General features: G+C 31.3%; 1 protein-coding gene across 4 annotated transcripts; it reads right to left on the reverse strand.

Moving 5' to 3' along the window:
• Positions 1-8072: 8072 nt before the first annotated feature.
• On the reverse strand, positions 8073-21194 carry LOC107422201 (DNA topoisomerase 3-beta). Of its 4 annotated transcripts, none has more exons than XM_016031622.4 (15): positions 20979-21194; positions 20822-20878; positions 20124-20227; positions 19194-19282; positions 18324-18423; positions 16900-17140; positions 15613-15775; positions 15406-15525; positions 13289-13368; positions 12641-12919; positions 10926-11094; positions 10664-10792; positions 10325-10537; positions 9682-9861; positions 8073-8868 (listed from the first exon to the last, which is right to left on the reverse strand). In XM_016031622.4, the coding sequence occupies exons 3-15, from the start codon at positions 20131-20133 to the stop codon at positions 8221-8223; spliced, it is 2421 nt and encodes an 806-aa protein (XP_015887108.3). In that variant the 5' UTR covers positions 20134-20227; positions 20822-20878; positions 20979-21194; the 3' UTR covers positions 8073-8220. The 4 variants fall into 4 exon arrangements, with proteins under 4 accessions (XP_015887108.3, XP_015887107.3, XP_048333259.2 ...); XM_016031621.4 differs by having other exon boundaries at positions 19194-19287; XM_048477302.2 differs by having other exon boundaries at positions 19194-19287; positions 20124-20247.
• Positions 21195-22140: the final 946 nt, after the last annotated feature.

Consider the following 22140-nt stretch of genomic DNA (forward strand, 5'->3'; position numbering starts at 1 on the left):
TGAGTGATTGTTTGGTTTCTGAGAATTTTGCTGACAGCAAAGAAAAAGCTCTGAACATATATGAAGAAAAAAGGTTTGAGTTGGATAGAGTTTTGAATCCTCTCAGATCTGCCATTGAGAATACAGAGAAACTACAAAACCTCATCCCTGAAAATACTGCACTTGCTCTGGAAACTCCTATTGATCTTGAAAAGTACTTTACCACTTTAGATCTTAAGTGTATTCAATCCGTTTATGGCGATCAACACGAGGATGTGAGAGATATTCTGAGTAGAGATATAACAGTCGGCTTATCTGTTGCACTAACTCGCATGAAGTGTAAAAGAGAAGAGATGGAGCACGAAATAGTAAGATTAAGGGAGAAATTGAAATCTTGTCTCCAATTTTGCGGGGAAAATCCATCCTTTGACCCTGATATTCGCTTCTGGGATTCACTGTGATTGGTAATTGTTATTGTAGGAAAACTAAACCAGAAGGTTATGAGGAGTTATGGATATTGTATAGAGCTAGAAATTACAGTTTTTTTATTTGCTAGTGTAAACCATTTTGTAATTTCAAGTTTCTATATATATATATATATATATATATATATATATATTATAAAATTTTTGTTCTGGTATTGCTTTTCTGGTTTTTGGCTTATGACAGACAGAGAACCATTGATTATTATATAGCTCATGTCAATTTCAGATGTGGTTTCAACAATTTGAACTTGTCGCTTGATTATCTGTCCTAATAACCTGCAAAACCATAATGTAAATGAAAGACTTTCTATAAATTGGAAATAAGTGAAAGCCCTCTTACTAGCAGTGTTACATAAATCAGGAGAAAAACCTTTTCTGAATGTGCATGCAATTTCTAGAATTTAGGAACTTCAGGTTTTATATTAGGAAGCATTTTTTGGTGGCTTAAGAACAAGTCTCTAGAAACCTCTCAGTTTTGTTATGTTTGAGATTGTTTACATACTTTAGTAACTGAGTTGGTTTTAATTCATGGTAAACTTATACATAAATGCATGTAGTACTTTCGTGAAATTGAGGAGAAACCATGCTCTCGGTCTTTGTAGTTGACATACTATCGATGACAAGATTTTTGTCTTATTAGTTATAAGTTTGCTTTTCATAGGCTCTTTCCGCAAAACATCTATCAATTGCATTCAAATGAGCTCTTTTGCAAACCTATTTTTTCTTTTCTTTCTGCAAACATCTGTTGTATTAATTTGCCTGAACCAGAAAGGTGTGACTCAAAGAGGGGGTTATATTCAATAAGAACAAAGAAGAGTGAGGTTTTGAGTTGTTGCTCTCAATGACCTTCTCTTCTTGTAATGAGTGGTTGATCATTAATACTGTAAGGTAATCAAACTCGAAGGTTGTGAGAAAGATAGGAATTAAAAGGTTATGAGGAAGATAAGAATTGTAATATGTTATTATTTCTGCCATGAATCATTTTGTAATTTTCTTAGTTTCTATATATATAATTTCAGTCATGGTATAGCTTTTTCTTGTTTTTGGATAGTAAAGACTGGGAACCATTAAGTATTGGCCAACCGTAGTCTCAGTGAATTAAACATCTCACAAAATGATTCAACCAGCCATACACACAACCGTAAGGCCCACTTGACCTGTATTGCATTGATTCCCCAAACACACACACACATACATATATAAATATGTATAGCTACACTTTAAGTTTCAGCAAAGCAAGCAAACGGAGGAGAAAAGTAGAGAAGTTATATACATATGTATAGCTACACTAAAGTTTCAGCAAAGTAAGCAAACAGAGGATAAAAGTAGAGAAGTTATTCTACAATATGGTTTACCTATTTTTAAACTCTTCTTTACTTCAGTCTCAGCCATAAAGCTCTTTGTTACAGCCATATATTAACAAAATATTAGGAAATGTGTTTCCAAATTAATTAACCCATTTAACATCAACATTATAATCGTTTCATGTACTAATATTGTTGTGTCTATCAGAAACCATCTTGAAGAGGTAAAAATCAGTTCTAACTACTATGCCCGTGTGCAGAATTTTTTTTAAACAAAAATGCTTACCCCAAGATTTTTAATAATGGAATTGAAAGCAGTACAGTTTACGAGGAAAATGAAGAATGCATCAACGTGATGAAATTGTAATTAATTTGTTTAACCAAATTGGAAATTTAACTAACTGACAAGAAATTGAAAAATTTAGAATTTAAATCTTTATTTTTGAAAATTGAAGGCCTATATAATAAAACTTTCAATGTCTATAGGGCATCAAAATGCAATTAATTTGCTTTTATTAAAACTAATTATTTTATCTAAAAAAAAATAGTAGATTTTGCCGTTGGATTAAATCCAAATAGTCAAAAAGTTAAGTATTCAATTGCAAAAAAAAAAATTACATGTTTGATTAATGATAAAAGGGGAAAAACCACTAATTAAAACAAATACCTTGCACTAATTAAAACCGAGTTAATAAAATTATAAATCAAAGCATTCTAATCGTGGTTCCTTTGAGAACAGTTTTGCACAAAAACCATTACGTATGTATGTCCTCGAATAATGATCCTAACTTCAACAATCTATTCCCTCTGCTCTCCGATAAAAAAGTATTTAATTGTGATTTTATAATTATTGAAGGTTTAACTCTTAAAACCGTTTTATTATATTACATTCTTATTTTTAGTATGTAGATTTTAATATCTAGATTTAGTCTTAGTTGATAATGATTTTAGTATATTTTAACTTTTTACAAAATTTGAGCGTATTATTTAAATAATTTTCAGTATGGATTATGTTTTTGCTTCTAAGCTTGTAATAATATTTTATTCAACAGCACAAATTTTTTTGACAAAACTTATTTGGTGATAGAACATATTGATTTTTTTTTAAAAATTTTTATAAAAATTAGTTATGAAATTTAGAAAAGAAAAAAAGAAAAAAAGAAAAAAACAAAGAAACAAAAACCAAAAAGTACGGGGAGGATTTAAAATTGCCTTAATAAACGAGAAAAAAAAAAAAGAAGTAAAAGACAACTTGTTTACAAAACCAATTAAAATGTAGTTTTTATTTATTTATTTATTTTTTGTTTTCGATATTGGAGGAGAGGACTGAACTAAAATCATTATAGGAGGCAGTACCTCTTATCAATGAGCTGATCCATACAATTTTAATATAAAAATAATTATTAATATCCTTTATAAAAAAGAAAAAGACATAAAAATAATTTTCAATATTGTTTCAAATAAATAATAATGTAAAAGCCTAAAATAAAAAAAATAAAATAAAATATAAATAAAAAATAAAAAGAAAAACAGTGCGGTGTCACTGTCTATTTGTAACCGAATTATATTTGGTCTTTATGTGGTAACAACGCAATTACTCGGCGGTCAAGAAGTTACCAAAAACAAAAACTAATTAATTATATTTGGTTCAAGCAGTTACTTGGCCGTCAAGAAATCTCATAAACAACATACTCCCCCAGCTCAACTTAAAGTCTTTAAGCTTCACTTCTCCATACCTTTTGCTGAAACAAGAAGAAGAAGAAGAAGAAGGTAAAAAGCCCTATACTCAGCTAATAGCGTGTGGGAGAAAAAAGAAAGTGAAATAACTTCTCTGAGTTTTTCAAGGCTGTTTTTTTATGGTAAAATACATTACAATGGAAGACAGACTTAGGGTTGCGGTGTCTTTGGTGAACAAGATCATATCTAGGTTTTTATCTGATGATGGTCATGTGGTGATCATCATCACCATGATAATGTATTCGAAGATTTTCTTAAGCTGATGAACAGGTACCAGAAGAAGGGGGAGTTGAAGAATACGAAAGAAATCAGTTAAAAGTGTGCTCAGCTTTTTTGATGGTCATTCTGATATTCTACAGGAGTTATCGTATTCCTTGACTTCGGAAATACCCAATTTCGTGCCCCAAAAAAAAAAAGGGTACAAAGGGCTTCTTCCAAATTCTTGATTTTTGATGGAGGATTGAAGGAAAGGGACGGGGATAAGAGAAAACGAGATGGGCAGGTTGAATTAGATGAGACTAAAAATAATTTTTTCCAATGTGATGATTATGATGTGGTCGGAGGTAAGCACTTTGAGGAGGTGAGCAAGCAGCTTTTCATCGCTGTTGAATATTTTCAATTTCTGATGCGTTTCAGTTTCAGAATTAGCAGCAGGAATGGGCTAGAAACTATGGTTGCACCTATTGTGGCCAATATGGTTGATGGATTGCCTCAAAAGGATCCTGAACTAATAAAGAAATTTGTACATGACTTTGTTGGATTCTGTAAGTATGATGAAGCTCATGATCGTGATTTGAATGCTGATAAACAAAGAAAAGAAGAGAGGAAGAGAAGAAAGTCGGAGGAGAAGCAGAAGCAGAGGGAAGGAGAAAAAGGAGGAAAATCACCCATTGGAGAACCCGAAAAGATCTCTAATGGTGTCCATTAGTTAATGCTGCAAGCGAAAAACCTGAGGAAAAATCTGCGGTGAGTGATTGTTTGGTTTCTGAGAATTCTACTGACAGTAAAGAAAAAGCTCTAAACATATACGAAGATAAAAGGTTAAAATACTGCACTTGCTCTGGAAACTCCTATTGATCTTGAAAAGTACTTTACCACTTTAGATCTTAAGTGTATTCAATCCATTTATGGCGATCAACACGAGGATGTGACAGATATTCTGAGTAGAGAGATAACCGTTGGCTTATCCGTTGCACTAACTCGCATGAAGTGGAAAAGAGAAGAGATGACGCATGAAATAGAAAGATTAAGTGAGAAATTGAAATCTTGTCTCCAACTTTGCAAGGAAAATCCAGCTTTTGCCCTGATATTCGCTTCTGGGATTCACTGTGATTGATATTTGTTATTGTAGGAAAACTAAAACAGAAGGTTATGAGGAACTATGGATTTGTATAGAGATAGAAATTACAGTTTTTTTATTTGCTAGTGTAAACCATTTTGTAATTTCAAGTTTCTATAGATTTATATTAAAAAAAAAATTTTCTGGTATTGCTTTTCTGGTTTTTGGCTTATGACAGACAGCGAACCATTGATTGTTATATAACTCATGTTAATTTCAGACGTGGTTTCTGCAATTTGAACTTGTTGCTTGATTATCTGTCCTAATAACCTGCAAAAACATAATGTAAATGAAAAACTTTCTATAAATTGATAATAAGTGAAAGCCCACTTCAGATTGTGCAAAAAGACTAGTAATGTTATATAAATCAGGAGAAAATCCATTTCTGAATATGCACAAATTTTCTAGAAATTAGGAACTTCAGGTTTTGTATTAGGATTCATTTTTTTGTCGCTTAAGAAAGAGTCTCTTGAAAACCTCTCAGTTTTATTTGTTTGAGATTGTTTACATACTTAAGTTAGTAACTGAACTGGTTTGAAGTCTTAGTAAAACTAATTCTCAAATGCATGTAGTACTTAAAGTCAAAAACAATGCTCTTGGTCTTTGTAGTTGACATACTATAGATGACAGAATTGTTGCCTTAATAGTTATATATTTGCTTTTCATAGGATCTCTCTGCAAACATCTATCAATTGCTTTCTAATGAGCTCTTTTGCAAACGTATTTTTGCTTTTCTTTCTGCAAACATCTGTTGTGTTAATTTGCCTGAACCTGAAAGAAAAGACTCAAAGAGGGGTTGTACTCAATAAGAACAAAAAGAGTGAGGTTTTGAGTTGTTGATCTCCATGACCTTCTCTTCTTGTAATGAGTGGTTGATCCTTAATGATGTAGCAAAATTAAATTTAAAGGTTTTGAGGAAGATAAGAATTGTAATATGTTTTTAACTTTTGTCATGAATCATTTTGTAGGTTTTTCAGTTTCTATATGTAGAATGTTTGCCATGTATAGCTTTTTCTGGTTTTTTCACTAGTGAATACTGAGAACCATTAATTATTGGCCAACTGTAGTTTCAGTGAAATAAACATCTCACAAAATGATTCAACCCCACACACATACCGACATATATATATATATATATATATAGCTACACTTTCAGTTTCAGCAAAGTAAGAAAACAGAGGAGAAGAGTAGAAAAGTTATTCTACAATATCGTTTATCTATTTTGGAACTCTTCTTTATTTCAATCTCAGCATAAAGATCTTTTTTCTAGTCATTTATTAACAAAATATTAGGTAATGTGTGAATCGAGCATTCCAATTTGACTTGTGCTTTTTGAAAGAGTACTCTGAAAAGTGTTTGAAAACAGTAATAGTTTCTTGTTGAATTTAAGCATATATAAAGGCCTCCCATTTTGGGAAGACAATTTGGATTGTTGTGCAACTTCAGTTGAGTGTTTCAGCTGGATGAGATATATATATATATATATATATCATTATTCAGGTGTACATTTTTCAGAAAAGCAATTTAACTGTACTTTTATTTTAAAAATGTTTTAAGGACTAAAGTGCTCATTAGTGGTAGTAGAAAAATGGTTCTCTTGCAAATAATGAGCTGTGAAGATGCAACCCCTTCAGCTTTTCTCAATCAAATTTTCGTTTTTTAGGTCAAAATTTGACTGTAATCATGTCCGACTCATATAATTTGTTAGTCAGTTGATTTATTAACAATACTTTTGGGCAAAAACATTGTAAAACAAAGGTTTGATGTTTGACAATCTATTACGTAATTTATTTCTTTTTTTCCTTTATGTTACATACTATTTGCAGCCTGATCTTACAATTTGTTTGTTAAAAAAGCACAATGTGCAGTGCCGTTTCAACCAAGTTTTTAAATATCTGAAATTTTCGTCCAAATTTTTGCTTTTTTTAAGGGGTTAAAAGGAAATATAGGTCCAAAATGGAAACGGATAAAATTTTCAGGAAAATTTCATTAAAATATCCATATCAAATTATTCACAATTTAGTTAAAAAAATTATAATATCCATTGAAATTTCAGAAATTTCCACATAAATTTCAAAAAATTTTATAAAAATTTTGGAAATATCTATGAAATTTTTTAAAATTTTTTTATAAAAAAATTCACAAATATTATTGATGTTCAATAAATTATTTTACCAAATGAACTTTAGTAATATATATATATATATATATAATTTTTTTTAATCTTTAATTGTCTTTCAAATACTTAATAATATAAATAAAACGGAGTGAATTAAATTGAATAACTTTGATAGGTTCTGTTTATTGATAAAGTATATAAATACTTGCTATACATTTTATATAAGATGAATTTATTAGAATTCCATAATTATAAGTTAATTGTTGATTATATAAGAATTGTAAAATAATAACATAAAAAAATTACATGCAAACACAATATCATATAGAATTGGTATAGATAGTATTTAAATTAATAATATTAAGTAAATAAAAATAAAAAATGATAAAATATATTATATTAAACATAAATGACAACTATTTTTAGTACAATAGAATATATTATATTAAACATAAAGGACAACTATTTTTAGCACAAGGTTTTTATGGTTGATATATTAATAATTACATAAAAAATTATCAAGAAAATATATATTTTAATAATTACTTTTCATATTTCATGTGTCAAAATGAAAACGAGAAAGAGATCAATTTTTAACAATCTAAAAATTCTATAAGTATTAAGATAATAAACAAATTTATCAAATATATATATATTTTTTTATTTTTATTAATAATAATTTATTTATGATTATTTCTATTTATTATAATTAAATTGATAGATAAACATAATATTTTTACAATAATTTCTTTAACCAATTTGATAATTGATTGAATAAATTAATTTTAAAATTTTAATAAAAATTTTTATTTTTTAAAATAAATTTCTATCAATTTTTATTATTTTTTATAAATTTTTATTGATATTCGATACTTTTTAATATTTTAATAAAAATTTTTATATTTTGAACTGTGATATGTCTATTGATTAACATTGTGTCTTACGAGGATGATATTTTGAGGTTTAGAAATAAATAAAAAAGACATGAGAAGGCTCAAGTATGAAAATTTTGTAAAAGTGTAAAAAGGTCACTGTTAGGACTTTTAAATTATCAATTCAAAAAGACCAAAATCAAAAATTAAATTGAGGAAAAAAAAACCAAAAAAACAGGGACAAGAGGTACTATTCTATTCTAGGTAACAAAGAAAAGAAATGCAATTTAAATTTTACAAGGTTTCATAACTTCAGAAGGGTTACCAGTAAAAAGAAAATAATAATAATAAAATAAAAAACCATAGAATGTGAACAATTTACAACTCAGAAATCTCGAAAGCTCATTTTTGGATCAACCTTTTTCCCAGTACTACCCCGCCCTCTTCCCCTATATACACCACCTCTTCCTCTGCCTCTTCCTCTCGAAGCCATTCGTTTGAAAAAAGACTTCCCATGTTTCATCTCCACAAGTGAATGAAGCAACTCATCGCAAAGAATGCAACCGCTGTACAATGTAGCTCCGTCCTCCAAGGGCGTCGTCTTTTTGTTGAAGTCGACCTCTATGATTTTAGAGTCACATTCAGGACAACTCTCTTGGGTAGTTGATATTCGGTGAGCACCTTGGGGAAGGAAGACAAGGCAGTTGCAAATATTGCAATACAGTCGCCATTTGGGAGCACTCACTGGGTCTAGGACCAGCGTTCCACTACATTCTGGGCAAGCACATACTCCTTGTGCTATCATTGAATGTTGGCATGTGGGATGCGGGCAGAGAAAGCATGGCATTCCAGCTCCCTTCCCCAACTTGCTAGAACCAGTGGTTTTTGCTGCACTGTAGAGCGTGTCTATTCCTTCAAATGGAGGACTATTATAGCAGTATGGGCAGAGAGGGAATGACTTGCCTTCTGGACCAGGCATGGAGAAGATCAAAAGCTCGAAGTTATCCAAAGGACAAGTAAGTTCCTTGTACAGCTGCACAGTTTAGCCGCTTTTGTCATTCATTATGCATAAGTCATTTTCCGAATGTACATAAACCAGAATTAATTACTTTGAACATTTAACAAAACCTCGGAGCTAGAGAAGTATTTACTAAGCATTTGAGTTATCAGGACATAAACATTTTTATTTTGGCATTATTATGAATCATGACAACAACACAACACAACTCTTGTGGTATTTTGGCAGATTTTGTGCAGACCTGTCCAGAGATCCAAATCAAAGTATCCAATTATAGGCTTATATTTTTTATTCACTTATGCTTTGGTGTCAATAATACAAACCCCATCAAACAGAAACATACAGCACTGCTATTCACCTAACATTTTTTTCCAGGGAAATTGCAAAATATTCATACGGTACTGCAATTGTGATAAATACAGATGTGTTATGTGTGTTCATATTCAAACTGTTCTATGGTAACTGGATGTAAGTCTATAGATCATTCAGCCCTTATTCATATTCATATTCAAACTGTTTATGGTAACTAAACTGATCAAATTTGGATTAGATCTAGAACTTCAACTGACAGCCCTTGGCCCTATTCTACATGCAAACAGGCAACAACCATGATCTCCAATGAGCTAGTGCAGTCTTTTTCTTAAGATTGTTCCATCAAATAAATGAAATTTGAAATGACGTGGAAAAAATATATCAATACTGCTGAAAACTATTCAATAAACACAAACATACTATATGTTATAAGCAATGATAAATAAATAAATAAATAAATAATCATGTTGAATAAGATTTCAAACTCTTTTTTTTACTCATTGAAGGACATTTTACCTTGATTGAACCCTTTTGAGGAAGATAATATTCCTCCTCACATGTATTACAATAAAGTCGTGGGGGTTGGCTAGAAATGTACTTCATGTATCGGAGACATTTGCCACATTTACTGAGATTCCGTCCTGAGTCGGCAAGTGCAGAGAACTGGGCTTCAAATAAAGTATTCATGTTCTCAATCTGCATCAATAAAATAAATAAATAAATAATTAAAAAATAATCAAGTGAAGAGATTGAGGAAGTATTAACTAAGAAAAAGGTTTATAATCCTAATCATGTCTTATAGCAGTCAGCTAAAACAAGATTAAAACCCAAAAAGGATTGTCACTGCAAACTTGGAGCGCATAAATGCATCATACATTCAGAATAAAACAAACAAAACTACATCAATAAAGGATGGATGCTATGCGTATCTGAACTATTGTTTTTAGCCCCTATATTAACACAGTAATAATCCATGGAAGGAAAAAACCGAACTTTTATAATACAAGCAGTAGATGAATATAATGCAGAACTGTTAAGGTGTTGTTCAGCTGACTCAAGAAAGCAAACAAGCCATTCATAATTTATTTCCAGACAAGTAAAAGTTTCAGCTTGAATTGCAAGGTACCACATGTAAGGATGCATTTAAATTAATTTGAACCTGTTTAACGAAATAACAGTATTTTTGTCTGAACTGTAGAAGTACATGCTGCACGACATGTATGTGATCTGCTTGACCCTTAGCAACAAGAGTTATCTGGTGTTCAATGAAACTACGAATGTCTGGCAAACAGAGATCTGGATCAATGCATTGATAGCCTCTTATCAGGGTTATACCCAAGGGAGTTGGAACTAGCTTCCTACCAGCTTGTACCTGCAAATTCAGCGCAAAGTAAATTTTGAAAAAGCTAGGAAAATTCAGTCTATCCTTGTACATCTATTAAAACAAATTAACCTGATGGAAACACAAGTTTTGGTAGAACGAAGAAAAAATTGTGACCTGCACAAAATTACGCTCACAAATGTTGTTAATATGAACAGGAATTGAAGCATCTGTGCCTATTCCATTCTTCTCCATAAGAGAAATCAGATCACTCTCACTTAGATAATCTGGAGGTGTGGTACTTCCCTGCAGATAGTAGATTCGCAGAGGTCAGCAGTAACATATTGAAAACTCCTTACTAAATACCATAATATTTTTAGAGTGTGTGTGTTGCTGTATGCAGACTAAAAAGTGAACCTTTGTAGATGTAACAGGGTACCTCAAAGAGATCCACTTTTGAAATCTCTATCTTCTCTCCTTTTGTAAACTGAGGAAGATTTTTCTCAGGTATTGCCAACCAAGGCATAATAGCTGTAAATCCTTTCACTGTGACATGTTGCCCTACACATTGGAAGGATTCTCCACCAATTGAAAATTCTACCTTTGTTCTGAAATGGTCATAAACTAGTCTATGTTATAAAAAGAGGTTAAAAAAAAAAAACAAAAATGACCAAGTGTAAGCAAGCATTTTCAACGAAATGATATATGTCAACCAGTGCTTCTTAATACTTGCTAAAGCTGCTCTCATAGCAAGTTGCATAAACATAAAATAATTCACATATTTGCAGCATTCCTTCAATATCATACAATTCACGCCAAATGCACCTTGCAAGAGCAACACATTTTCACCAGCAAGTATGAAGGACGAACAACGGAAATACATTGATTTATTTAACTTAATTTAATTTTTTTATTTTTTTATTTTTATTTTTTTTCAGATTCAAGAGAAGTTATGGTTGTGTTTATAGGATTTTTAGACAGGGATCTTATTTTGTACGAATTTGAGCCAGAACCAGAACTACTAGTAAATTTCATATTACTAGACATCAAGTCCTTACCTTTTTTAATTTATTATCGATAAGCGAATATAGTTACCACACATCAAGTCCTTAATTTTTTTTTAATTTATTATTGATGAGCGAATATGGTTACTTCAGACGGTATCACCAGATGAATGAATTTGTGTTGGTGAAATCAAACCAAACTAGGAATAATTTTTAACAGAACAATATGAAGGACACCCTGAGACTAAGGGACATAGGTTAAGTAGAACGTTAACCGAATATTTCGACAGCAAACTCATAAAATTTGGAATTGAGTTACGGGTTAAGGTAATCTTGGGTATCTAGAATTCTTTGTTGATGGGAGCATAAAGGGAATGTTACACATCAAAGTAGAACAAGATGAAGGAAACAAAGCAATTGAGTGCAACTAGGTTTTTGTGCAACTGTAGAAAACTGATTTTTTTTTCTTTTTTTTTCTTTTTTTTTTTCATATGACTGTAAGCCAACTATGGCTCTTTGGTGAAGGCTTCGGTTGTTTTTTGTTCACAAAATGACTGTAATTAAGTTGTGCACAAAAAGACTGGCAAGTGGTAATGTTGTAACAAATAATAAATAAAAAATAGAAATATGGACATTCATTTTAAAGAAGAGATGGGTTAATTCAAGTGAATAGAACAAAGGGATATGGGGATATAAAGCATTTTGGGCAGAAATAGTGAGCATGAATATTACATAATCATTAAGAAGAAGTACTCAGTGAAGTAGCTTGGAAAAAGGACCACTATGATTGACCACCTTCCTGATTTTTCAAATGGCTGCTAAGTTGAGTGCTTATGTTTAATTTGACTATTTAGCTTTTGTTCAATTTTAAACAAGCCATAACTCTTACATGCTATTGTAACTCATTAGGAAACCACAATCTTTAATAAGTTCAAAGTAACCACAAGGCATAACTATGAGCCATAAAAAGACACTACTAAATCAATGCACTGAATTGATATATAAACAATTGGACATTCAGAAGAAGGGAAAAAGAAATGTTGAACCACACCAATCAGGAATATCCAAAAATGCACATGTTCAATTAACTAAAGTTAAGTGCCATTAGAATTAATGGAGACTATCAGAGGTGCCTATAACAAGTTTTTACCTTAAATACTTGCAGTCAGGAGACAAGGTTCCAATAAAATGTTGACACACATACTCATATAGTCTCCAAGCATCTTTGCCTAGCTCATTCTCAGTTGCTGAAAGCATTGGCGTTATAGGAGGATGGTCACCTGCATCTGTTCCTACTCGTGGTTTATTATAACCATCAGCAAGCAATCTCTGTACATAACTACCCCATGTTGGGTTCTTTGCTAGTACACCAAGTGTTCCTTTGAAGTCAAATGAAGAAGGATAAGATGTGCTCTCTGTACGTGGATAGCTAGAGAAAAGAAACACTATTAGTTTGTTCAAAGATGAAGGAAACATGACATTATTAAGGAAAACAACATGGCAAAAAGTATCCAATGCATCGCAATGATTGAACAGGTTGCCTAAAGAATGTTTCCTGTAATAAACTCCACTACCAAGGCCAGTCAGGAGACTCTGGATAACTCATGGCAAGTGCGTAGGCCACCATGTCACAGCATGTGGTGCTAACAACATAATTGAACACAAATACTACAGCTAGTTACAGCAAATAGTCTAACCCCTAGATTCATTTAAAAATAATAATAAAAAACAATATAATTACAAAGTAAATGGAATATCCATGCAAAACACTCAAATGAGTAAAAAAATTTGAGAATACCTTATGAAACCTTGAGTATACAAGCGTTCAGCAACTTGCATAGCCACTTGAGGTCCAAGCCCTAATGCACTTGAAGCAACCTGAATTGAAGTTTTACCAAAATTAAAAAATAAACAAATAAATAAAAAGACAAAATAACTTGGATTATTTCGGTGCAGCAAAATTATTCATAAAGAATTTAGAAATAATAATAAGGTAAAAAGTTATGGTAAATTATAATTTCCACTTACCAACTGAACAAGTTTCAAAAAATAAATTTAACTGATTCCTAAAGAAAAGGTGATCCATTAAAGATTTTACTTCATGCAAAATTTAAATTGAACTTAGTAATCTAGACAAGAGCAAACCCATTAAACTTTCCTCAACATCTCTGTTTTCAAAAGTTAATCATACAATATCATGATCGTCATACAATCAACTGAGAGCTAATGTCTCTTGCAATGGTCCCATTCTTCTATAAAGTGAAAAGAAATGTTCCTTCACTTTTATGAATTAATCGATGAACTTATTTTAAGCAAGACATCGACTAAAGTTACAAAGAAGTGAGAGCTATGTAAGATTCTAGCAATACTCCTCAGTATGTAGATCACTGATTAAGTTTTCATGGGATTAATTACGCATTGCTCTAGTAGTATCAATCTCATAACCTTAAATTTCTAATTGCAACAATCAATTTCATTGTCGTATAAACTGTAAATTAGTTATTTTCATGTGTTGCAATTTTTAACACAACGATAGGCACACATTCAACATTTAACAGTAACACAACATGCTCATGATATTTCATACTACTAAAATTTTCTTAAAGAGAATATTACTTGTATATACAGATATATATATATATATATATATATTATTTTTATCTCCGTTATATTACTCAATTCATAAACAAATTGACCCTTAACATGGTTATCCTTCCTTTTTTTTTTCCTTTTTTTTTTTTTTCTTTTTTAATGAAACGATATACATCCACTCTTAAAAAATCATTTAAGGTGTTTACAATAATCAATTTAAAATGGTCAAACAATGAATGTAGATCATTCAGGGCAACTAAATGGTTTTAAGAAATACATGTGCTTGACTAATACAAAAAAAGAAATGTAGATTATTCAGGGAAAATAAATCGTTTTAAGAAATACAAGAGCTTAATACTAAGAAAATGATTTAAGGGCGATTGCTAAAAGAAAAAGTTTAAGATGGAACTGAAATGTTACCTTCAAGTGAATCAACATTTTTTTTCCCCTCTCTTCATTTTCCCGATTTGAGGTCAGAGCATTAGTTTAAGCATCATTTATAGACCGGAATTACTGCCAATAACTAGTTTATGCAAATCTCTTTACTCTTATCAATGAAACTGTCCCTCAGGTGTAGCAGAGAAGTTTCATTCTTAATTTAAGTAGCAATTAACTTCCAATTCCACAAATTTTCAAAGAAGCTGGCTACAGATGCTCACTCTTAGAATGTACCCAATACAAAGTCACATTTTTTTATTCAAATGCTAGGTGAGAAATTTTTAAGGCCCGCCCATGTCCTGGTGAACTGAACCTAGGACCTAACCCCAGAAACAAGATAAGATTGGCATGTAAACTGTTTTTAGGGGTCAAAGGACATTACAAATAGTAAACTACTTTGCCACTATTTGCAAAAGTTTAAGCTATTAGGAAACGGGTACAATTATTTAAAAAAAAATTAGATAGTTGACACTCCCACCATTAGCTTCATACCAGATACTTGTCTAACAGAAGCAACTAGGGAATTAGCGTTAGGTGGAAGGCTGAGATATGTGGTATGCTCGGTCTCTTTATTCAACAAGAGAGTAAAGCTTACAGATTTCACCTTAGTTATTATTGAATCGCATACATGCATATAAATAAATTTGTTTTTCCTAAGAAAATGAAATGTGGAGCAGAAAAATAGTACCAATTTACACCTTCTTCCTCATTTTCCCTCTACAGGCCCTGTTATAGACTCTAATTTTCATCTTTTTCCTCCCAAGACCCATATGATTTATTATTTATGCCCAGAGCAAGCTAATTATAAATATTTCCCTATAATGAACAATGCATGCAATAATAGCACAAATCATGAAAACTAATATCAATCTAAGTTTTTCTGACCTTCAAAAGATTCACTGTATTAAGACCAGGTGGACGTCCTTTTGTTTCTTGCTTTTCTGATATTTCTGTCACTTCTGTAATTCCATCTTCCATTACTAACTTCTGAAACATTATCACAACCTACAATCAACAGAAACATGAAATATCATATCTTTGCAAAGGGAAAAGGTAAAACATCACCAAGATTAAAAGAAAAGAAGGCCTCACATCTATGTCAAACAACTTCTTACGTTCCCATTCTAACTGAAGTTCATAACCATTATAAATTATATAAGGGTGTAAGGACCAAAACTTTTCTGGCTTAAAGGTGTTGATCTGAAAATAGCGTTGTACACAGAATCCAAGGGTTGGAGTTTGACAAGGCCCATAGCTGAAACAAGCATGAGCTGGATTAATTGATGCTTTGGATGAAAGTAGAACATAGTATACAAATACCCCAAATAAAACCTCACCAAACGATGAACAGAAGAGAGAACAAATTTAAGGATTAGTCTCTAGCATGTTAACAGTTAAGGCAATAAATGAAAAAGTTCGAGGCAACTAGGTGCCGAATTCTTTAACCAAGAAAATCCAAATGTGAAAGAGTAAATAACATACAATTAGAAAATTTAAGGGATAAATGGTATTGTTATCATATCAATTATATGATTTGCAGAACAGAATGCCAAGAGATATGCAGGAAGGAAACTAGGAGGATAAAAGAAATCAACCCAGTAAACTAAATTAATTACCACCAAAAAAGAAATATCTAGAAGAAAGCCTAGTTAAAAAGACCGAGAAAGATATGCCAATGCATATTGTATAAAATTAACAAAAGCCATGTAGCAAAATGAGAAAACTTACGTTAATAAATAACAAAAAGCCATACCATTTCAGTTTACTTTAAAAAAAAAAAAAAAATGCCATACCATTTCATATCCACATAAGAAGCAATACTCCTCAAATACTCCCTATGATGTATTACCCATAAAAGAATCCAAAATCATCATTACAATTCAGAAATGCTCTTACTGCACATTAAAGGACTCATAGACAAGTTGGGGTTATAATAAAACCATTTTGTACAGCAAAGAACTATTAGTCAGAGACAAAAGAAAAATTAATCACTACTATGCAAACAAGGAATATTATAAGTTACTCCTACAAAGACTATAGAAATATAAGAAAAAGGGAATGCATTAGTAGTAATTATTTACTGGCAAAGAAAAATTATTCTGTGCCTCTGTTTTCCAGGAACTGTTGCATCACTATCCATTTGGGTCAATCATGAACTCATTTTATTATATCTCACAACAGATAAAGAGTTATGGGGTGGACATGACTTAAACTTTTGGGAAAATTGATCCTGTAAAGTTCAACAGGAATTCTACTGGTCATTCATGCATACAAAGAGAGACACAGGAAGGAAATGCCAGAGTCCTAAATAAAGAGGAAGTATAAAAACAAATACATATTAATATTCTGAAGAAAGGGAAGAGATATCATAGAACCTACGATATAACCCTGGAATCAAGATTCCCATATTTTCCTTGGAAATAACTTGTTTGAAATCGTGTGAATGCAACACCAACTTTCAAATCTATCTCTTGCCGAGCATCTACTGCCAGTGCTTCATGTCTATTAGGTTCAACAAGGTTGGCCATCGCCCCCAAAATATCTTTCTCAGTAACAGAAGAAAACCGTGCACGATAAATCCTTCTTCCCTTATTTAGATGAAACCCGGTGCACTCAATAACTGAAAAACAAATAAATTTTGGAGCTTTTCAAACGCTACTGGAAATTGACTTGAATTAAGAAAGCAGAAAGAAAACAAAGACAACTAAGAATGTCCTTATATATACTTTTACCACCTTAAAAAGATGTCTATGCCTATAAGGAATAACTAAATATGTCAGAATGCTCAAATTTTTAATTACTGTTGTTAGATTAAATTCTACATTTAAATCAGATGTCTAATTTAAGACAAGATTAATGGGCAACAATACCATTGCAACAATCAATACACCGCCAATAAATGCCTTGTTAATCAAAAAGAAAAATATTTTTATGATATAGGAAACACTCGGTGAAAGTTTGCTTCAATCAACTACCACATCTGAAATGCACTTCAGATTGAAGTAACATGTGGCAATAGTCATCAATAGCTTTAAATAAAGCACAGCTCTTGAAGAGTGTTTTTTTTTTTTTTTTTTTTTTTTTCCTTCCTCCGGAGGATCTCTCGTTGTCTCAAATAGTTGTAGTAATTATTTCTTATCAATGAAATTTTATGTTTCTTCATTTTAGAAAATAAAGAAAAAGAAAAAAGAAGAAAAGAATACAAATACAGTTAATTCCTTTGAGCATCTTTTGGTATTTGTGGATAAACTATTGAATGGGTAGAATAATCTTTTATCAAGTTGTATACTGGCCGTTTGAGTAAACAAGGACAAGCCCTGATCTTTTTTTGTTCTTTTCTCTTCTCTTGTTTTCAATATGTTTTACTTAGTTATTTCGAATACTGCTTTCTATATGGCTAACGTAAATAAATTTGTCTACTAATATCAAAAAAAGCTATAACGTTGACATGATATTTTCAAAATAAATAAATAAATAAATAAAATAAAAAACTACCTATGAAACTATTCTTCTAGTTTTAAGTTTTTATTATGTTCCCCTAACTAAGAGAAAATTCAGGTGTACATATATATACATTTAATATATTATATTACATTTTTTGCTCTAAGAAAATTCTATATAAATCTTATAATCGGCTTTTGGTGCCAACCAAAGGGCAGTGCTTAAACATCACTAACACCAATACCACAAGAGCCCTTGTTTTGTAATCAAAGATTCATTCCATTCAACAAACTTACACTGCACTAAGAAGATAACACATCTAAAAGATTCAAAACTATTTAACATATCTAAAGAAGTGATACCTTCGAAACATATATTTTCTCCTTCACGATCACAATCCAACCATAACACCAAATGCCCACAGCCACGAGCTTCTTGACTTAAATGTCTACATATATGAGCCTACATATGAACACAAACAGCAAAAACCTTATTGATTAAGAATATCATTCAAAATATATATATATATATATACACACACACACATAGACACAAGCATATGTTTATGTACCAGACATCTTCTTACTGCAGATTTTAAAACCTCATCTGGCATGCAGCATTCAAGGATCGGAGAATGCTAAGGTAAAGGTTTTATTTTTGGGATGTTCAGCATTGGCTAAGTATCAATAAGAACATATTCATGCTCATCAAAATCATTGGGCATATGGCAGTAGCAGATTCCAGAGTCTCTATATATGTATATTTTTCACTTAGATAATTAAAATCACAATCCATGCACATACACATAGTTTCTTAATAACACAATGCTAGGCATTATTATATATCCCAAAAAACCTAAGCATGTAAAGGTGTGTTTGGGAATCAGAGTTCTAAAAGCGCTGCCAAGAGCTTAAAAGCACTACCTATAGCTTGACAAAAAAAACATAGAAGTGAATTTTGGTGGTTACATTTTAGAAAAAATCACCTAGTTGATGATTCTAGAAGAAACACCTACTCGGTGGATCTAGGAGAGGCACCAATTAGGGGATTCCTATCGAATCATTCCCAAATGGGCCCTAAATTTTCATGCCAACAGTGACAAAAAATTTTAAAAATAATTAAGTTAATGAGAATACTATTCTAATTGTGACCTTTTCAATTGTATAATAATTTAAAGAAATCCCATAAGTGCATAGGAAAGAATAAATGAGAAGTGATGAAAAATGTTGTACCTTTGGGTTTGTTTCTGCCTTACAAATAGGAGCTTGAAAGAGATCCAGAGGATCAGTTGCTGCCCAGTTTTGATATGGTGCTGGAAAATCTACACTAGATGCACAGAAAAAGAAAATTTTGAAAAACATAAGGAACTTATCATTTGCTCAGCATGCAAATAAACATAACAGCTGTAAAAGTTCAAATCTAAAGGTAATATAGTAACCTTTCCCAGAACTCTACATCTACATTTGAATATACCACAAAATCTTTATCTCATAGCTCAAAGTTAGGATCCATTACTGATCTAGCTGCCCCTTACAAGAACTCTACATCTACATGTATTTTAACCAATGAAAGCTCAAAAACAAATTCTTTAGCTCAAATTTAGGATTCTCTACTTAGAGTCTAGCTTCTTCACTTTGAAAACCCAAACTGCAGGCAATAATAATTACCTTTTTAATCAAAATTAAACAAAACAAATTAATGTTTTATACATTAGCATTCCTATTAAGTTTCTGCCAATTTTCGCTAAAGAGTTGCAAAGAGGGGTTCAAATGCAAGTCTCTCTGAAATATTGACTGACCTGTCTTAAGAGTTTAGTAACCCAGCTTTAGTTGAAACCTCTAAAGGCTTTACATCTATACATAGCCCTAACCATGTGAAGAAACTTATAAACTGATTGCAAGTATTAACATCATTAGAGCTTCATTGAGCAAATCTCACGTCGGCTTGAGTTCCACCATTCAAAATACAAAAACAAAAAAACCAGAACTTGTTTTATAAATAAATAAACGAATCAACATCTTTGGCAACACACCTTTACTAATTAAATTACCTCATAAACAATATTTGCTTTTGCTTATAGAGACAAATAAAATAGAATGAATAATTTAAAGACGTAGGTTACTTGAAATAGTTTCTTTGGAGAAGAGATGAAAAAGAAAGACCTGAAAACATGCCCAATTACTGATGTCACTTTATAATGCGCTTGAAACCCAAGAAAACTCCCATCAAATTCATGGACATCTGTACTACCCTTTCTTGTAGACATCTGCAGAACACAAAGAATGCCTGTGATACCATCAAAATTTATAAACCATTCTACACTCTGGAATCAAGGAGGATACAAGGGGGGCCCCAAAAAAAAAAAAAGAATGAGAAGAACATATGGTTTTAGTTTTCATCGTTTGCTTATAAAACAAAATTTTCAATTAAATAGAAATATAGCACAAGAATGACAGAAAAAATGAAAAATAATGACATTTCTCATTTTCTTTTGCCATTTCTTTCCATAGTAGAATCCTAATCCCAAACATAAAACAAACAAAGAAGCAGAACCCAAAAAATAAAGGATGCAATTATATAATATGCAACAAGTTCTTGGGCAAATAGGCCAATACTCAGATATCCTCTTCCCCTGTATGAATTTTTTTTTTTTTTTGTTTCGGGGGGGGGGGGGGGGAAGGAGGAACATAAAATAAAACAAATATACCCCCACCAACCCATTTGCTATTTTCATTCAAATTTAAGTACACGACACACAAATTTACAAAAGTACTACTAAAATAAAAATCAAATTGGGGAGCAGCCTCATATAAAGGAAGCTAAAGTGTGAGGTTTTGTATAAATGAAACAGAGACATTACTCGACCGTGGGAGAGTGTGGAGGCTATAGAGAGAGCAATACTGGGCTTCTCTGCAACCTGTAAAAATGGAAAGAAAACAGTAATCAGAAATCAAAATCTGAATTTTTCTTCTTTTTTTTTTTAAATTGAGCTTGTGATTTAATGGTTTCTTCCACACCATAAGAACTTTGTTTGTCGAAGCCATTTCCATGATAATCTGATAAAACCCAGATTCTAATTCAGTTTTCCAAAATCTCCCACCACAAGCTTTTTGGAATTTTGCTTAGCACAACCCCCTTTTTCTTTTGTTCCCGTCGCACTTCTCTTTTCTTCTCTTGTACTGTTTTTCGCTCCTCTCCACTACCAAGTAGCTATGCATATTACTGCAACTTCGTTTCCACAACCATATATATATATATATATATATATATATTTAAAGTAATAAAAATTAATAACTGTTATTTTTTGGCAAATTACCATAAAATAGGAGATTTATAGTTTGTTCTTCTTTTTTTGTTTAATGAAATGTGATTTATAAACCTAAAAAAAGCATTAAAAATAAAAAAGATGATTAGACCAAAATATCCCTTATTGTCAAAGAAGAAAGATCTCTAATGCCCAACTTTTTGTATCCTCAATTTTACCCTTTAAACCTTGAATTTTAGTAGAAAACTTTTACTACTATTTTTTTCATACTTTACTACTATTCTTTTTCTTTCTAATTTTTTTTTTTTTTTTAATATTGTGTTGAGGATTCAAACTTGCATATTCGATACAAAAAAAGTAGTTTTTTATAAAAACTGTAAATTAAAAAAAAAATGTAGGATTTGAAGAAAAGAAGAAATACTAATTATTAATAGTTGGCATTAATAGGCGTTGAAAGGGATAACAAATAAAAACCCAATTCAAGATTGATTATGTCGTCTATTTCAAAACAAAAAAGATTGATTATGCGGTTTAATTATCTTACTTAGGCAAGTTTTAGAAAATAACTGTTGAAATATTTCAAGATAGAGCTGCTTTGTGCTATAACTTTATACTAATAGAATTAATGCAAAACAAAATATAAACTTGATTTTGAAGATGTGGGTTTCCCCCTCCCCCATATTGTAATTAAAAAAAAAAATGAGGGTTACGTGTAAAAGAATTATTGGGGAAACATAAATTAAAAGAAAATAAAAAAGAAAGAAAAGTATAATCCAATTTGGATTGGAAAGTTTTCCTACGAGTCCAACCAAGAAAAGAAAGCAAAACATGAAAGTTACTATTTGTCATGCATGGCTTTCCTTTGTTAGTTGGGTTCATTATATAAATGAACATGTAAATATCCTTCTCCCGAT

The sequence above is a fragment of the Ziziphus jujuba genome, chromosome 3 (assembly GCF_031755915.1).
Source record: "Ziziphus jujuba cultivar Dongzao chromosome 3, ASM3175591v1".
Classification (NCBI taxonomy): Eukaryota; Viridiplantae; Streptophyta; class Magnoliopsida; order Rosales; family Rhamnaceae; genus Ziziphus; species Ziziphus jujuba.